General features: G+C 39.9%; 1 protein-coding gene and 1 long non-coding RNA gene across 3 annotated transcripts in view; one reads left to right on the forward strand and one right to left on the reverse strand.

Annotated features, from left to right (window-relative positions):
- LOC139824530 (telomerase-binding protein EST1A) overlaps positions 1-14295 on the reverse strand; it is an 86260-nt gene that overhangs the window by 69005 nt on the left and 2960 nt on the right. Inside the window, exons 5-16 of one of the 2 annotated variants that reach the window (XM_071797065.1) lie at positions 13988-14238; positions 13696-13893; positions 13482-13617; positions 13231-13403; positions 12908-13135; positions 12474-12815; positions 12231-12398; positions 11608-12132; positions 11443-11521; positions 11247-11357; positions 9822-10046; positions 9411-9472 (exon numbers count right to left, since the gene is read on the reverse strand). In XM_071797065.1, coding sequence (XP_071653166.1) covers positions 9411-9472; positions 9822-10046; positions 11247-11357; positions 11443-11521; positions 11608-12132; positions 12231-12398; positions 12474-12815; positions 12908-13135; positions 13231-13403; positions 13482-13617; positions 13696-13893; positions 13988-14238 — 2498 coding nt within the window. Of the gene's footprint in view, positions 1-9410; positions 9473-9821; positions 10047-11246; positions 11358-11442; positions 11522-11607; positions 12133-12230; positions 12399-12473; positions 12816-12907; positions 13136-13230; positions 13404-13481; positions 13618-13695; positions 13894-13987; positions 14242-14295 lie in introns of both variants that reach the window. The other variant, XM_071797064.1, reaches the window with a different exon arrangement.
- LOC139824535 (uncharacterized) lies at positions 1113-13811 on the forward strand. Its single transcript, XR_011735163.1, has 5 exons — positions 1113-2127; positions 4218-5881; positions 6562-6769; positions 13493-13602; positions 13692-13811. It is a non-coding gene; the product is annotated as an uncharacterized lncRNA (long non-coding RNA).

Raw genomic sequence — 14295 nt, forward strand, 5'->3', positions numbered from 1 at the left:
GAAGAAGAGAGAAAGAGAGATCTCTCGCGGCAAGTTGCGCCGTTCCGACTTCTATGCCAACGTACCGTTATTACGTACTCTCGATTAAACTCCGAAGAATGCCAAGTAATCGCTTAACCCCTTCGGCTCCCGTGGCTTCACCGCGTAATGAATCACCCGGATCGCGTTCCTCGGCCGCGAGGAGGCGAAACATCGGGCTCTACGGGGACACGACAGTCGCTGATGGTCCTCGATTGTAAACCCCGATGTTTCTGCCGAGGGTAGAGAGAGAATGCCGAAGAGGCCACTATTCCCATCGCGTCTACACACGCCGCGAGCGATAAACGCGGCTGCTGAAATCGGACACCTCTAAGCGCGGCCAGCGGCGCGAATCAAGGCGCACACTCACACGCTCGTTTGCCCGCTTCGTTGTTCGATCGGTCGAAAAAGACCGTTAGCCGCCGACTGAAATCAAGTTGGTACGCTACCATCCCACATCGCGTGGTATAATCGTCCGTATTTATTCGCGCCATTACTGATGCCGACGATGCCGCAGCCCCGAACAAGAGAGTAAAACGTGACGAAGCGAGGTGCAATTCTGCGCCAAGCACGCCAGTTTTTGGCAGCGCTCGAAGGTACGACCTCGTTATCGTATATTAAAACGATCGACTAACAAACAACACTATGTTTGATATATATTCGAATTTTTTGTATTAAAGCTTCAAGGGGAATTAAAATAAGAGACAAATTTGCATCGAATATTTTCTCGAAGTTACGAGAAACTGGAAATAAACTAGAATTACCTGCTTTCCCTCTTCGCTTTGAATGGCTCGGACTACTTTATTTAATTTCAGATTCAACTGCGATATGCATATTCAACCATTGCGACGTTACTTTAAGTTCATTAATATTAAATGATAATTTGTATAAATGCTCTCAGAATGAAGTCTATGAATTAAAAGTAACATTAAGATATTTTACGAGCTGCTCCTATATATAAGTATAAATAACTCGAAACTTTTTTAATTTTTTGAAAAATTGAAGTTGTGTACCTACTACACAAACAAAACTTTTAACGTTACTATAAAAAACTATATATATATAAAAAACTTTATATAAATCATATCTTTATTGTGACACATATCGAAACTTTTTCTATGTCAAGAAAATTTAGCACGCGAAAAAAATTATGTGTATAATCGTTCCAACATAAATTTTTAACACAACGTCGACATGTCCGACGCTACTGACACAAAGATGGACGGACGCGAGTAACTAGTAATTTTCATATTACTCAAGCATAATCGTAAATCTGTATAGCGTTAATACCACTTAGCCAGATACATTATGGTATCGGATCTGATCGTAACTCCGTGATCATCGATTTCTTTATCTTGTCCGCGCTTTACAACTCTCTCGCGGCAGATCGAACGACCTCGTTCGGAATAATGCACGGTAACTAAGAGTCGTATCTGCGACCGATCGATCGTAGATAACGATGATAATCTTATGGCGGATCGATCGAAATATCGACCCGTGAAAGTTCCGAAGTAGCGACGTTGGTCGATTAACTTTACAATTTTTTGATAGATGCTAAAAACACGACTATCACACGCTAGAGAGGGATTCTCGCGTGCGCTTATTAAGTCTGCTATATTAACAAAGTGACTGCTATCACGCGTGAGAGATAAGCGCTATCGTCGCCTTCACGCTCACTGCCGTTGTCGATGCAGCGCGGCATTGAAATCACTATGCTACGCTAAAGCATTAATAGCAAGCGTTGCAAGATGACGTTTTCAATTCCTGCATCTCGAAAAGTCGATTATCTTGAACAAAATTACAACAAAAGGATTAAATTGCAAAAATACCTTCACTTTTTTGAAAAGATTCAAAGAAAAAAATGTTTGATCTATGTGAGAAGTAAGAATTGGGAAAATCAATTAATATCGCACGAGCCAAAACATAAAAACTAATATAAATAATTCAATAAATAATATTAATAAATACTATTAATAATGTAATAATTCAGAAAGCTAATTAATACTATGTCTTTACAGATATCTCTCAGTATTCCTATGAACTAGAATTATCTGGAAATGGATCATGATCATGACCACACATAAGAAGACACAAGGATCCTTCAGTTAAGTTCGTTTAAGAACCAATTGAATGTCGCTACGTTTGATTAAGTAGATTTATTTTCCTTGTCTAAACAAGATAACGAATCGCTGAGCTATGATAGACTCACTTAAACCAAACTGTCGGCATCTATCTATCCTATGCAAGGCCCTATGTTGCACACCCTATGCTACGAGCTGATACATACTATGCAACGCCGACATTAAGGAGCCCTCTCGGCAGCCCGAGTTGTCCCATCGACATCGACGGACAGGCTCTATGACTAACAAGTTTGCACTTTAACGCATAACGGGGCATTCCGCCGTGTACCATAGATCATGGTCCATGACCCGCGGATTGCGTGGGCCGGCCACCATAATCATTCCTCGCCTCGATACAGCGACGCGGCGGCGATGCGGTACCACGAGCATTAAGTTTCCGACTCTTCTTCTTCTTCTTCTTTTTCTTCATCGTCTTCTTCTTCTTCTTCTTCGCCTTTCATTCCCACTCCCGCTCAATCTCAATCGCGCTATCTCCCGCATCGAACTCACTCCTTTTGCGATAGCGCAGCCAATTTCGTCGCTTCGATCGAGAAATAATCACGTCGCGCGACTAATCTCTTCAGGGACAGTTATTTTACATTTGATTGACGAATTATATGTGTAAAAATTAATTAGTCAAACTAATCAAATTGTGTATATATGTATATAGATGGCAATTTCATCTAATATAAAATTTACTCTTCGTTACATTGATTACTGATATAAAACGCACTTCATTTAATAATTAATCAAAAATATATTTGCGAGATATTTTTAAAATAAATTTGTTAAGTATAGTAAATGTCGTTTTCCCCGAAAAAACCGGCAGAAACGTTCATGGCAAGGCAAAAATTTTGCAAAAATCTCAGTAGTTTTGCAAGAAAATGCAAATCCGAACGAAATAGCGCGTAACTCTGTGCATACGAGGTATTCGCGAGTAGTACAGGTTGTACCAACCGCGAAGATTAATTTAGCCGCAGCTATAAATAAATGTCGGATAGATAATAAATCGTTCCGCAAAATACGCAGCGCGGATAAATAGATACCTTCGGGGTAACGAAATTCCTTCGATTTTTCATCGGCGGTCGCGCGATTATACATAATTAATCGATCCGGCGCGACATTCCGGTCAGGATACGATCGCGTCGCGGGTATTCGGGATCTCCGATCGCCCGTAATAGAAATGTAATCCTGGGTTATTGGGTTTTATCTAGATTATAAAATCTAAATGACTCAATCGCCAACGACGATGCATCATCGCCGAACGCGTATCAAAAATGATTACGACCAATACGTCGCCGTCGTAATCATTGTCATTAGTGTAATTATCATTATTTATTGACCGGCAATAATATCGTCTAAAGTTTCGCTCGAACGTATAACGTCGCTCCACAAACGGGATACCGACGTCGCGCATTTTACTCTTCGGAAATTAATTATAAGTAATGATACGGCACATGACACGAACGACGCGCGGACTGCTCTGATTAAGCACTGTTGAGAGGAAATGCACGGCGACATAAATTGTAGCCTGCAATCGGGCAAGGCGATATAAGTGTCAAGGACGTTTTTCATATATCGTCACAGACTTTTCTTTCCTGTTGTATCTACTTCGTAATAAGCAGATAAGATTTATTACGCTTACTCCCCAATGCTGTCACGTATTTACTCTACATTCTCATGTGATCAAAAAATAAAAAAAAAGCCAATTAAACTTGAGTGCGTACGTTTCTTAAGAATAATAAAAAGAGGACATTTAAATTAGATATCTTATCGCTTTAAATTAGAAATGTAGCATTCCATCATTTTCAATTATATAATTATAACGATCTTTAAGTATAATATAATTATATTACTAGAAGCTTTTAAATTACTTAAAGCAATCTAAAATGTTAAAAATCTTGTTTTTTTATCGCTTTTTTTTTTAAATTTTTCTTCGCACCGTAAAAACAGTTCAGCCAAGAAACCGTTTTAAAAACTAACTTTTGCCATATTTTTACATATATATTGTCGTTTATCCCAATCTTCAAATATCTCGCACGTCTCTTAAAAGTTGTTTTATCTCTTGTTGTTTCACAGCTCGAACCGGCAGACTCGATGGTTCGAAGGTAAATGGCCACGAAGGAACTTTGCCCGACGAAATGTATCATATAATCTGATCGTCCTTGCCAGCAATGCAAAGACACATAAGCGACGGCATAATGAGCCATTAGCCCGAGAGTGTCGATGACAGAGCCTGATACTATACCCGCTATCTCTTCGTAAACCGAATGCGCCATGAACGTTACGCGCGTTCCCCCCAACGCTTTAACGCTCCGAGAGTGAACATCGTTTAATCATCGATTACCACGGATTCTCCACTCTCGCGCGAAACATATCGTAAAACGAGCAAACAAAAATTTGGAAGATATGCAAATCCATTGAGTATATACGAGGCGCGATGCGAGAAACGAGATGGTTCAAAGATAATATTTTCGTTTCGTATAACTGTTGCGAAATCGCAAGAAAATTCTTCCTCCTTTATGACTTTCGTACTGTCTGTATACATTATAAACGAAAGAGATGGGACTGGAATGATTCGAAAGACTTGAAAAATATTGGTATAAACTTCAAAATATATGTAATTAAATTTTATCGTTATTAAATTAATATTTTAGTTTGCAAATGTGTTCATATTTTTAATCAATTTTAATACTAGTGATCATCGAGACTTAAGTGAATATAAAATTTACGCGATATTTACGAATAACAACGTAGATTGTATTTGGAAGATCTCGAAGAAATCTGCCACTGAAGGCATATAAGGCAAAAATTAATTCTCGTTAGACAGATTCGAATTTATATATCGCAAAAAGACACGATATATAAATTGATTTATGAAAAGCCTCGGTCGAGCTTCCGTGCACGTCGTCACGTAACTTATCGTGTCGACGAGCCGGAAATCGAACGAAATTTCTCCGGGGGACTCGAAAAAGGACGACCATCGGGGGGGGGGGCGATCGGGACAAACGGATGGAATCCCAGATGGTCGCGATGGACACGCGATGCGTACGGCGTACGTGCGGTCCGCAATGTATACGCCGCCGAGGAAGATAGCCGGGTGTAAGAGTCGGGTTCTGGTCCGCGAGGCTGCGGTATCCGACGAGGAGGGTGCCCTTGAAGCGGGCGGGGTCGTCACTCGCAGGGCCGCGGGTAAACGACCATCGGAAACCCATGTGTGTTACCAGCCGGGGCTCGGAGCCTTACAGCCTCGTAGCTTTACTTACTCGCACTACTTAAGTTTCTGGGTGTGTATGCGCGTCTCACGCTGATCTCCCTCTCCCCCCCTCACCCCCACCCCCTTTCTCTACCTCCTCTCCCATCCCGTCACGGGAAGCACCACCGTGGACCACGGAGAAAACCTACCTTGCCCATCTATACCACTACCCACCGGTGGAAGCGCCGGCCGGCCGGCGACCACTTCTCTTGCCTTACGAGTGTTATGAAACGACTCCTGCCTTCTTCCTTCACGCTGCCAATTTATAGGTTTAATTACCGCCTCGTGGCGCGCGGTGCTCGCGATCCTCGTCGAGAGCAGAAACCCGAAGCTGGATCATACGGCGACGTTAAAAGCGATTTAATCCGTCGGACTGCTGTATTAATCGACGATAAGCGATTTGTCCGCTTTACAGGTATTGCTCGAGACTGTCGGCTATCAGAGACAAGCGTACGCAGCGTTGGTAGAGCGCACTTGCGCTCTAAAGGTATGTTCAACTCTTTCGCCGCTGCCATGCTCAATCATACCTCTTGTTACTTGTGACGTACAGACATATATAATATGTATATAATTAGAAAAGAACGTAATTAGAATTTGAGCGTATAAAGTCGAAATATTAGCAGGAAGTGCTATTTAATTAATGTGCATTCCTAACATAAGTAGTATCCTTTAATCTAGTTTCTATTTTAATGTATTCCCTAAGCTTGTCGCCGTTTTCAATATATTCGTATTTTTTCAAGTTTAAAAAAGTAATTTTTAAATTTAAGGGAAAAAAGTCGAATTCAAGAAAAAGAAGTTATTAAAATGGCACAAAGAAACAATGTTCAATTATCATAAATCAGTTTGCTCAAATTTCGTTGTCATGCATTACTAGTGATATGCTCGTCATAATGATCCAGATTTCAAAATTGATCCATACAGAAATTGAAATCGGCAATTCCTGATCCATAGTCATGTTTATATTTTTATCAAGTTTCGTCCTTTAAAATAATTTTGCGATCGGGGTGCGTTTTTGTACAAAAGGGGGTTGAAAAATTGCTGTCTAAATGAAAAAGACTTATCCGAGCCAATAGCGACTATCTCGATTAATAAAAATTATGCATATTGAAACGTAATTTCTTGGACCTAGTAGAAAAACCGTGAAAAAATCTCGGATTTTTTTTTCAGCGGAAAAGGGCTCGTGAAAGGAAAGGGGTTCGGTGGCGGGCGAAAGGCGCGGTACCACGGATGGAGAGGAAATGGTTCGCGACGGGCCGTGTTGCGCGAGGGCAACCTTGGGCATAACTCGGTAGGGCCGGACGTGCACCGTGGTGCTCCTACAGCCCAGTAATGAGCCAAATCCATTACGGCAGCGGGAACAGCGGCCAGCAACACCGTAAGCCAACTATGCTACGCGAGTCCGACTCCGGTCTCCCATCTTTCCTCCCTCTCTTCCCCGGCCCCTCTAGAGAGAGTTTTACCCAACCCTCAGCCATCCGCTTACCATCCACCCATCCGCGATCTGTACGTGTGCCTATGCCACGCACGTACCGTGTCGTTAACAAGCCCCTAACCAATGGCACCGGTTCGGTACCGATTCCAATTATAGACCGCGTTAGAGCGCGCGTTCCACGTAGCTCTAGTGGCGCATATATACATATACATAGAGATAGAGAGAGATAGAGTATCGGAGAGTAACGTTCCATACCTTCTTTTCCTTCCGCTCCTCCTGCGCGCTCCACGTCCTCGTCTCTCAACCCTCCGACGTACTTGCTCCTTTTTCGAATTCGAAATCGCGGAACCGGACCGCCATTATGCTCTCCACTCCCCGACTCGGGGGGGTAAACCGAGAATTTACGAGACGGGGATTCGCGGGAGCAATTTCGTCGCTGGATGAGTTATCGTCGAGGGAACGCGGTACTCGACGGCGGTGGTCGCGGGGTATCCGCGCAAGGTGTACTCGCAAGGTCACGACGCGCGACCGAGGACATTCCTCCCTCCGCCCACCCTCCCCCGCCGCCTCCGCCGCCGCCCCCCGCGGCCGCCACCGCCGTCGCTGCGGTCGGTGGTGGCGCCACGCAATTGTCAATTAACATTTTTACCGACGCGCAAGAAAACACGAAGCTACATACCGTAAAGCCGCGTACGTACATGCCCGCGGTTGGTCCGTGCTCGACGGGGTTCCTCCGTGGGGTCACGAAAACGATGCGCGCGGGGTACAGGGCCGAGTAGGTACCGGCATTCGGCAACGATCGAATGGACGAATAATCGCGCGCGCATTCATTTGTATATTTTTAAACAAAATATGCAACATTTTTTCTCTACAGCGCGCGTCAGGCGGTACTCCGACTTTTCTCGAGAAATCTCGTTGCGATCGACTACATAATGACTAATTTTAATTTTAATTTTAATTTTAATTTTAATTTTCGAGACAAAGAACAAGATCTGATATTATTAGTACACCAATACCGTAAAAAGAATATTTAAGTGAATAATAAATGTTAATACTTCATAATTTTAAAAATAAATTTCAAAAAAAGTTCAAATCCAGAAAATTGCGCCAAATAAAAGGAGGAAATATGATAAACATTAAAAAAATACACCAATATCAAAAGAAATTCTTTTACGAATTAGTATTATACGGCAAAAAATATAAGACGTCGAGTAAAATATCGGCAAAAAAATCGATAAAGAATTCACGATAAATGCGTTACCTTGAAAAAAAAAATAGGAATATCTGAGGATCTTTTCGAGAAATATATATACAGACATATATACATATCTCCGGACACATCCATCCTGATACTTAAGAAAACAACGTGGACTCGTTTTTCACTCGTATGTTGGCGAGACGCGATTAATACCATTATTAATGTGCGTATATCCCACCCCAATTTATTTTTCTCCTTGAAAACTGCTAATCGTGCTCTGCGCCGGCCGACCGGACGCGATCCGGAGACTCCACGGTGCGATATTTCTGGATTAGTAGTCGGTCTAGATTAAATTCCACGACGCTCTAACGGCGCGAATAATATCCCGTTCGGGCGAGATCGACGATAATTTATAAACTTGCCGAGGCACAGCCTCGAATTTTTTTTAGCGATTCGCCATTTCTGGCTCGATCGCGATACTGGGGTTGTTCCGATTATTTATTACAGGAACGAAATTTATTTATTCGCGCGGTCGCCTTACTTTGTTCAGGATACGTTGCTAATAGTCGGAATACTACAAATTCTGAATTTTCTATTGAAAGTGCCATAAGATTAAACGCGTTAGATTTAGAGCGCTTCGTTTATCCAATTCTTATCCAACGAGTAGAATTTCATCAGAATAGTGAAAATTATCTTTGTCGGAGTTTTTTGAAGTTGTAGATAAAATCAAAATTAAAAAACAAAGTGTAAATGGATCCTCTGAGACATATACTTGACGAATATTATATATCAAACGCATTCGTTCATTTATTTTTTTATTATTAATTATTCATTATTAATTTAATAATAGCTAATTCATTTTATAATTTAAAAAATTTTTATTTTATATTATAGGTATATAAAATAAAGTTTCTTATTAATTTGCTTTGCACAGATTTGACCTGACTTTTGCAAATAAAAAAAAAAGCTATATTTTATAGTCGTAAAATACTGTTGTAACGTATGACTCTGTAAGAGAATGCGGACTAAAGAAAACAGGGATATAAACATGTTATTCCAATGACACGAAACTGGCAACCGAAAGATATACGCGAGTTTTATCAATCTTCAGCAGATGCGAGCGGAATATGAAATGGCGATTTGTTCCGCTCGATAGAATTTGCAGTGTACGCACCGTTGAGATATGTAACGGTGAGATACAGGATGGACATATTTATGTACGAACTGCATTTGCTAGATGCAAATATCGGGCAGTTGGACAGCAACATCAAGCTACTTGCTTGATAGCCATAAACAAATCTTCCAATAACCAAAGTAGTACAACCGCCAGCGAACCTTTTTTCTCTTATCGGAAAACATGCAAGAACATCAATAAAAAACACTCACCCTATCTTGGTGATGAGCTTTCCGTGAACATGAAGATACGAAGTGACGAATCGCTTGTTCACCTACAAAAAAAAAAACACAAAACTGTGAAGCGATAGATAAAACATTGTCTCTATCATCAGACGTATTAAAAATGTATCAATAATAATTTTATCAAAAGTATATCAACAATATATCAATAGTAGTTGTTATCAGGCAAATTAATAGTCGAGATATACATTATATTATACTAATTATCATTAATGTTTATCAATTTTAATTTTAAAAAATATAAGAAATCAAGAGCTTTAAAAGAATGTTGCATCTGCTTGGTAGATACGTAGCACTTTCTCTTCTGAATACGAAAGATATACACTATGGAAGACGTGGCTTTTGGAATCTATTAGGCAAATACGAAAGGGAAATAGGTACCTCGACACTCGTTAATTGCGATAACTCCTCCAAGTCGCTTGCGTGGGACAATCTCGCTTCATTGGCCGCGCTTGTTGTACGTCGCACTCGCCTACCGTCGCCAGGATGAATCCACGTTTCTCTCCTCAGCCCGCCGCCGATGATGTTTGCACCTTCCTTTTCCTTCATCCTCGCCCGCTCCTTCGACTCCCTTTCCTCCTTCCGTTTACGTTCGATAGACTCGTACTAAGAATATTTCGTTTATTCAGAAAGTACCTCTACCGTGTATACCTGATGCATTTACGATGCATCGTGTATCAGATGCAGTGCATGATATAAATCAGCATTTACAATTGTCGGTGTATGTTACAAATGTCGTTATATGCACATCGTTGCCATGTATGTACAAGTGTAGAAGTTACGAGCACTACATGGCGTTATGCACGGTGATCCGCGACCAAATCGGTCTCTAATTTACAGATTCTTCGACGGGAATTTAATTCGTGATCTAATCACCGAACTATTTTATCGTAGTATATGAAATAAATAAAGTTATCAGTTTTCAATAAATAATATTTTCTATCAAATTCTATTAAGTACCGTTGACAAATTTTATTATTGGAATAGAGACGACGATGGTAACGGAACTCCCTTTGTACAGTCAGCTAGTCATACAAAGAGTGTCCATCGGACAATATTTGTATTCCTCATTTGTACAAATTCCCGTGTCTATGATAAGTGCATGCTAACGAAATGTGCAGAGCTCTAGCGAAGATAAGAAAAGTCTCTAACATGGATTTACAGCAAAGCATTTCTGGAAATTTAGGAACATCGGCTCTTACAAACAGGCAGTCTCAAAAATGCTGCAGGCATATCGTTAGCAAATATTGTGTTCTTGTGTGAATTTCTCCAAAAGTATGAGTGGTTCCGCCCACCTTTGTATATATTACACTTAATTAACTATTCTGTACACGTTTCTTTTCTGTGTAGTGTTCTTAATCATTTATTAAAGCTAACATTCGCATGAGCGATTACTACAAAAAAAAAAACAGCTATGCAGAAGTGTATTTAAATAATAGCAGATATATGCAAGAACGATATTTACTGTTTTAATAGTTGCAAAAGGCATTAATTCGCCGCATTTGCCATCAAGAGTTAATGGAATGTAAAGATTCTAAGTACACAGATGGATTGAAACATCAAGGCTCCAAAAAGCACGTAAAATAGAAAATTTAATATGACAAGCAGTAAAATAATAATTAACAGGTAAATAAAGCCTTGATAAAGCCTAAATAAATAAATGATGAATAAACATCTAGAGAATTCACACCAAGTATCAAAATTTACTTACATAATGTAGATACTGGCGGCAAAAGAAAATCAAAATATTATTAACGTTAGTATAGATACAAACGGTTTAACGATACGTTTCATAAGTTCCCTTACCTTCTTTCTGTTTTCGTCGAAGAGCCCTATCAGGCTTTCTCTGGCAGAATGGAAAGGATTGGACGCCATAAGAGATCTCATGTAATAATACACGGCATCCAATTTCCGTCTCTGAAAACACGAGAAAATAATGAGAGAAAAATATGTATACATTAAATTACATTCACTACAATAAATGTAATTAGTAAATGCGTACCGCATAATGCGCCAGTAAGGCAAGTTGATTATAAGGTCTGCCATTTTTAGGATTAATTTGTTGTGCTTTCAAGTACCACCTGTACAGAAAAAAATTAAATCCAATATGTCGAGTCTTTAGAATTATTGCTGTCATAATTCATAATTATATATTATAAACACTTACTGCCTAGATTTTCCATAATTGCTCGTTTCGTTCGCTTGCTCCCTATACCTCGCCAAGTCTCCCAAAAATAAAAATATCTTTTGCGCACTGACTAAGGCCAGTCCTAAGAGTCCGAGACCCTTAGGTAGACTCGTCAACGCAAAAAACGTGTCTAATTTGAACTGATACGTAGTCTCGAGAGTAGTCAGTAAACTTTCCAGATAAACGGTACCCTCATCAATGATATTTAACATTATCTGCTTGTAACGTTCCCGTCCTTCCGAGTTTTCTTTGGGCATCGCTTTTCGCAGCATTTCGATCAGATTATAAAACAATATCTTCCAAAAGTGTTGCTCAACGTTTTCCGCCTGGCAGAATTTGATATCAGTCTCAAGCAAGATCTTTAAGCTCTGTTGAAGGAAGTGTCGTATATACGAGACTCTATCCAAACGCGAGGTAAAGCCACCGGAACTTATTATCCATTGTAGTTCCAGATCGGCACGTTCTATGTCCAATAGAAGGCAGTGATTTTTTGCTGAGTGAAAACTAAAAAAAAATTAAATAATAATTTAATGTAAACGCATATATAACAAAATCCTAGAATGATATAACAATGCGTAACGTAAGAATAATTGAATATATACCTAGCTGAAAATGGGTCATACCACGAAGGTCTCACATTTCCGATTTGATCGTTCATGTACGGCGATGGCATACCGTCCAATTGAGCGCCATGGAAAGAGTAATGTGGCAATGTGATACCTACATTAGATTGAAATACTGGAACGCTTGAGACTTGCATGTCACTATCCCTTAAAGAGAATAAATCGTTTTATTATCTCTTATAATTAATACATCGCAAGAACGAGAAGAGAAGTGACTGTTACCTCTGTACAGCTGCTCTGCTTCCGGGAGAAGTGATAACGATAGGTTTATATGGATTATTCGGATCAAAAAGCGTTCTCTGTTGTTGCTGTCCGGTTCTTTGCTGAGAAGTTGTAGCTGTCTGATTGGCAGACGACTGGCTAGTCTCATTAGGCAAGATCAAGACGCCCGGTTGAGCGTTACTGTATCCCGTCGGAGACGATCGGTGTCCTATCGAGTTCGAATTCACGCTCGAAAGGGGAGCAGTGTGAGAGGAAACTTTAGGAGTTTGTCTCCCGTCATCCGACTCGCAAGTCGATATTTTTCTGCCAGTTCTCCAATCTTCGTCTAAGTACCTATCAGTTCTGAAATAAGATATTTTTATACATATAGTAATTTGAGATATTTATACCTAAAAATTGCGCATACATAATCCAAGTTTTAAAGAAATAAATACCTGCGTCTATGAAGATCATCGAAATTTCTATAGTTGACACCATAATTTCTGTCTTTACTCGATTCTCGACTATGCTGAATAATATTACGCCTCCTGTGATCGTACCGCCTACCGCTATTATTATTGTTATTATTCTTTTGATTATTATTATAATTATCGTTCTCTCTGTTTTGTTGATTTTTCTGACGTTCGCGGCTGTTACCTCGTCCTTTGTCTCTGCTACTGCCACTTGAATAATTCAAAATAATCTCATTAAACGAAGAATCTTTCGATATTTGTAATCATCTTTTAAATAGATAAAAAACCTATAAAGTTCTACTTACCGATCAGCATCACGATGTTTATCACGTTTTTTTTTTTTACGTCGCCTGTTACTCTCACCTACGGCCTGACTTCGCGGCACACTTGTGCTTTCCCGTATGCTTAATACGGACGAACTACGGCTCAAATGTTCTTGTTCTAACTTCTCATTCAATTCAACTTCTTCACACCAGTCCTAATTGAAATATAATTCTATATATTTATATTGCCCAGGGAATATTTTAAATATTAATTCATCAATTTATATACTTACAAATGTTTCAGATGCGGTATAAGATGATTTGTTACATGATTCGCTTTTCACAGAGCAAGGATTTGTGTTTTGTTGATTATTCTGCTTGTCCAGACTTGAACTGTGCTCATAGGTATTACTGGTAATTGTTCTTTGCCTTAATTATACCAAAGTTATGTTATTAAACGCATATAAAAGCATGAAAAAAGAAATAATTGTATGAATATTTAGTTACATGTTACTGGTGCGATTGTCTGTTGGTGATGTTGCGCCTCTGCGATGATTCTCAGGTGATCTGTGGCCTCTGTTCGAATTTGATTGCGAAGTTGCGGGCGACGCGGATGACGGCGGTGGCATCATTACGCTATCGGCACGACTTAAGCTTTCCATGCTGGTGTACATAGTGCTATTGCTACCACGGCGATCATAAGACCTGTTAATCGCAAATTTTGTAATGTTCCAATAAAAGTTTTTACAGATTACTTAAACAAAAAAATCAATATAAATATAATAATATATATTTCTACCGATTCATATATTCCTGGCTAGGAGTATGGGATCTGGAACTCGGAGCAGAGTACTGTTCAGGTGTAACAGGCCTGAAATTGCTGCTTGCTGTACCATCTAATTCCTCGGGTCTCAGTCTACCTCTACCTCTGCTTCTCGTCGGTACGGTATTAGCCCAATTAGATTGCGGTGGCAACGATCCAGATGGTGGCAGATTTTGCATGGTTTGCGAATGCTGCATCGCTGGTGAGTAATTATAACTGGACATACCCTGCTAATACATATTAGAATCCACATGTTACTTCAATTATAAATCACCATATTGGAT

Source organism: Temnothorax longispinosus, unplaced genomic scaffold, assembly GCF_030848805.1.
Source record: "Temnothorax longispinosus isolate EJ_2023e unplaced genomic scaffold, Tlon_JGU_v1 HiC_scaffold_42, whole genome shotgun sequence".
NCBI classification, from domain to species: Eukaryota; Metazoa; Arthropoda; class Insecta; order Hymenoptera; family Formicidae; genus Temnothorax; species Temnothorax longispinosus.